This window comes from Panicum virgatum, chromosome 2K (assembly GCF_016808335.1).
Source record: "Panicum virgatum strain AP13 chromosome 2K, P.virgatum_v5, whole genome shotgun sequence".
NCBI classification, from domain to species: domain Eukaryota; kingdom Viridiplantae; phylum Streptophyta; class Magnoliopsida; order Poales; family Poaceae; genus Panicum; species Panicum virgatum.
Window position 1 is genome coordinate 15502449 of NC_053137.1, and position 3924 is coordinate 15506372.

Here is a 3924-nt window from a genome sequence, read left to right on the forward strand (position 1 = left end):
TCACGCAATGTATTTTTTTTTCTTGCTAGTAATGCAAAATAAGATGGAAGTTCAGATGGGAGTGGTCCGGGCCGACCCATGTGAGCAAGGCCAATGGGCCACATGGAACGGCCTCAAATCAAAGAAGAGTCCATAGAAGTTGGAGCCTACTGACCCAATGGGCAAAATGGGTCGACCCAAAACAATTCCACCATCCCACACCATCTAATCTAATGCACGGGGGAGGTCGGGAGCACCCATGGAAGCGAGCGACCTGGTGGTGGCGGCGGTGGTGCGGGCTGCAGCGCGGCATCTCGGCGCGCAGCACTATCCTCCAACAGCAACGAATCCATGCGCCGCGCTCCCCTCTAGCGGCCGTCCCGTCATGTAAGTTTCTCCCATGTATGTTCTTCTCCCGTGGTTGTCCTTGGATTTGATTTGTTCGTAGGATTCCTCGTCATGCGCGGTAGGATCTGCTACGTGCTTCTTTGCTCGGTCAAGCCAAACAAATGACCGAGCAAAGAAGCCAAACAAAAGCCCTGATCTATGTTCTTCTTTGCTACGTGATTCATTCTCACTAATCTCATGTTCTCATGTAGATCAGAGCATTTCCTTGCTTGTTATATGCGGCTGCTATACATCACGATGGATAAGTATGGTGTCTGTTCTTTTTCTTGCTTGTGAGTCATTCACTGTTCAAAGACTAAACATGCGTGAAAAAACTGAATGAAATGTTATTTATGTATCAATACCATCTTGATTGTTGGTGTAATAACATTTGCTGATGATGAACAACAACTGAATTAAATGTTATACCATACGTGTCAGTGACATTTTTATTGTATCGTATCATTATTGCGGCAACATTTTCCATATATATTTATTTGAATGGGTTAACCTATCATGCCCGTTGGGCCAACGCGGCCACGTACAAATGATAGATTGGATCGATTCGTGGCCTCTCAAATTGGCCCTGAGGCTATAGGGCCAGCAGGTTTCAAGCTCAGGTCCGGGCCCCATCTTGAGGTGGAAGGAGATTTTTTTTCTTAGCAGGAGGCAGGAAATCCATCCAAATAAATCAGGGTCCGCTTTTAAAGGCATCTTTTCCGGGGGTTCATTCCGGCGACTCCGCTTCTCCCGCTTCCGTCGGCGGCGGTGACCGCAGGATGGCATGAAGCAGGCGGCGGCGATCCGGTTGGAGGATCTCAACGGTAAGGTCATCGGGAAGACGGTTCGATCGACACCACTGCACGGCACAGGTACTTAAGCGAGCACGACGGCCATCATAAAGTGCTTTCTTTGTGATCGATCAGGATCTATTTTCTGTGATTAACTTTACTTGTTTGCCGTGCCGATCCTCCACTTGCAGCAGGAGAGGAATCCCGCCATGGGGGGGCGAAGACGCGAGGGCCAAGAGAATTAGGCTGGAGGAGGAACCCCGCCGCCAAGAACTGCCACCCCTCGGAGGAGATGGCGACGGCGGCGGCGGCGACCCCGATCTGATCAGCCGCCTCCCCGACGAGGTCCTCGGGGACATCATCACCCTTCTTTCCTCCAGGGCCGGCGCTCGCACGCAGGCCCTGTCCCGGCGGTGGCGGCCCCTCTGGCGCGCCGCGCCTCTCAACCTGGAGGTGGGCTACGGCCTCTGCGGGCAGCAGGCGAAGCAAGCCGCCCTGGCCACCAAGATCCTCGCCGGCCACGCCGGCCCTGGCCGGCGCTTCGCCCTCAAATGCTTCCGCCTCCGCAACCGCCTCGCCATGGTCGACGGCTGGCTGCGCTCCCCAGCCCTCACCGGCCTCCGTGAGATATGGTTCAGCTACGCAACCGAGGGCGAGCAGTGGCCGCCGCCGATGCCGCCGTCCGCGTTACGGTTCGCGGCCACCCTATGCGTCGCTAAATTTGACTACTGCGAGTTCCCCAACGAGGTCGCGCCGTCGCTGAAGTTTCCCAACCTCAGGGAGCTTTCCCTGGTCAAGGTCACCATAGCAGAGGACGCCCTTCACAGCCTGCTCGCTGGCTGCTACGTTCTGGAGATCCTTTTGCTGGACGGGAATCATGGCATTGGTCGCCTGCGCATTAGCTCGCCAACTCTGAGAAGCATTGGCTTCAGTGGACCTTGGGAAGAAAAAGAAGAAGAAGAAGAAGAAGGCTCGGAGGCCATCAAGTTCCAGGAGCTGGACGTCGAGGACGCTCCTCGCCTTGAGAAATTGTTGCCGCTTTACCCCGATGACGGTCCGGCAGCCATCCGTGTGATGAGGGCGCCTAAACTCGAGACAGTGGGATTGCTTTCAGCTGCCATCTCCAAACTCGAGTTTGGAACCACAGCTTTTCAGGTGGCTACAAACCTTTCTTTTGCATCCAGTATTTATTCAGCTTTTCTATGTCATGGGCTCATGGCTATTAATTAATATTGTCTATGATGTCTACTGGTCCTTAATTTGACAGGAAATGATTGCCCTAAACTTGGGAACTTCGATGACCACTGTAAAGGTTTTAGCCCTTGAGTCTTTGGGGCCTAATCTGGACTCAGTTGTTGACTTTCTCAAATGTTTCCCCTGTGTGGAGAAACTATATATCAAAGTTATAGTGTTTGTCTTTCTTGATTTGAATTTCAGTATGAACATTTATTTGAGACAGTATAATCTAATGTTCTCACTTTGTTTATTCAGTTTAACCGACTGAAGACTATGAAAAATGCACGGACCTATAAGTCTTGGGTTCCCATTGAATGCCTTGAGCTTCATCTCAAAAAAATCGTTGTGAACGATTATCGTGGCATGAGAGCAGATGTTGACTTTGCCAAGTTCTTCATATTGAATGCAAAGGTGCTAAAGGAAATGTATTTTGGAGTCGTCCCCAGCTGCAACGACAAGTGGATGGCTAACCAACGTCGACGACTTCAACTGGACAACAAAGCTTCACCAGGAGCTCGATTTGCATTTGAAAGCGGTGCACGCAATTCTCTCCCCAAATTTGGGAAGGAAGATCCCTTTGAGTGGTTTGGCCAGGAATATTTCTTTAGATTTGCTAGAATGTTGGATTGATCAGTAAGGGGACCGACTAGCTTGTAATACTTTTATAATATAATGCCACAGGGGAGCCAAAATAATGCTGGAGAATTTGATGGTCGTTCATAAGTGTAACACCTCAGGTGTTAATCACCTATAATCAAGATTAATCACGGGCTTAACTAGTTAATTAGAGACCTAATCTTTCGGGTACAAATCGAGTCACCAAAAATCGACTCAAGTTCAGTCCAATTTTTTGGAGCCTGGGAAAACCCGGATACTCCGGGTTTGCACCCGGATATTCCGGAATTACCCGGATACTCCGGATTTGTTTCCGGATAGTCCGGACCTGGAGTTTCTATATCACGTGTCTTAGCTCTTGCACTGTTTCCAAACGTTAAAACATCAGCTCCTCTCTATTCCTCACTCCCTCACACTCATCCTCACTCCCTCACGTCACTCTCTCCCTCTCTCACGTCCACTCCCTCCCTCACTCTCTCCCTCAAGTGCTCCCCCTCTCCCTAGAGCCCTAAACCCCAAATCCTCCACCCCAACTTGAGCTCAAGGCCAAGAAGGCTTCAAGATGGCGAGGAGCACCTTCTTCTCCACATGTTCCTCCCCGGGAAGTCTTGGGTTTCAAGTTCTTCGCGCGGGGAAAAGCTCGTTCAAGGTACTCCAACTTGTGCCGGCCCGATCTGTCTTTCTGGGAGGTTCTAAGTGATTTCCTTTGGTCAATCATGTCCTTAGGCATCCTTGAACTAGGATTCAAAAGGGTTTCAATTTTGGTGGGCTAGTTTTTCCACCATGAGGATTTCTGTTCTTGGTAGAAAAAAAAATGCTGTCGGACCCGGAGACTCCGGGTATAAGCTCGGATACTCCGGATTTGGAACACTCCGGGGAAAACTCCGGGTATAAGCCCGGATACTCCGGATTTTTA

General features: G+C 50.4%; 1 protein-coding gene across 1 annotated transcript; it reads left to right on the forward strand.

The window, feature by feature from the left end:
• The first annotated feature begins 238 nt into the window (after nucleotides 1-238).
• On the forward strand, nucleotides 239-3111 carry LOC120695146 (F-box/LRR-repeat protein At1g06630-like). Its single transcript, XM_039978455.1, has 4 exons — nucleotides 239-366; nucleotides 1349-2312; nucleotides 2425-2559; nucleotides 2649-3111. The coding sequence occupies exons 1-4, from the start codon at nucleotides 239-241 to the stop codon at nucleotides 3021-3023; spliced, it is 1602 nt and encodes a 533-aa protein (XP_039834389.1). The 3' UTR covers nucleotides 3024-3111.
• The last annotated feature ends 813 nt before the right edge of the window (nucleotides 3112-3924 follow it).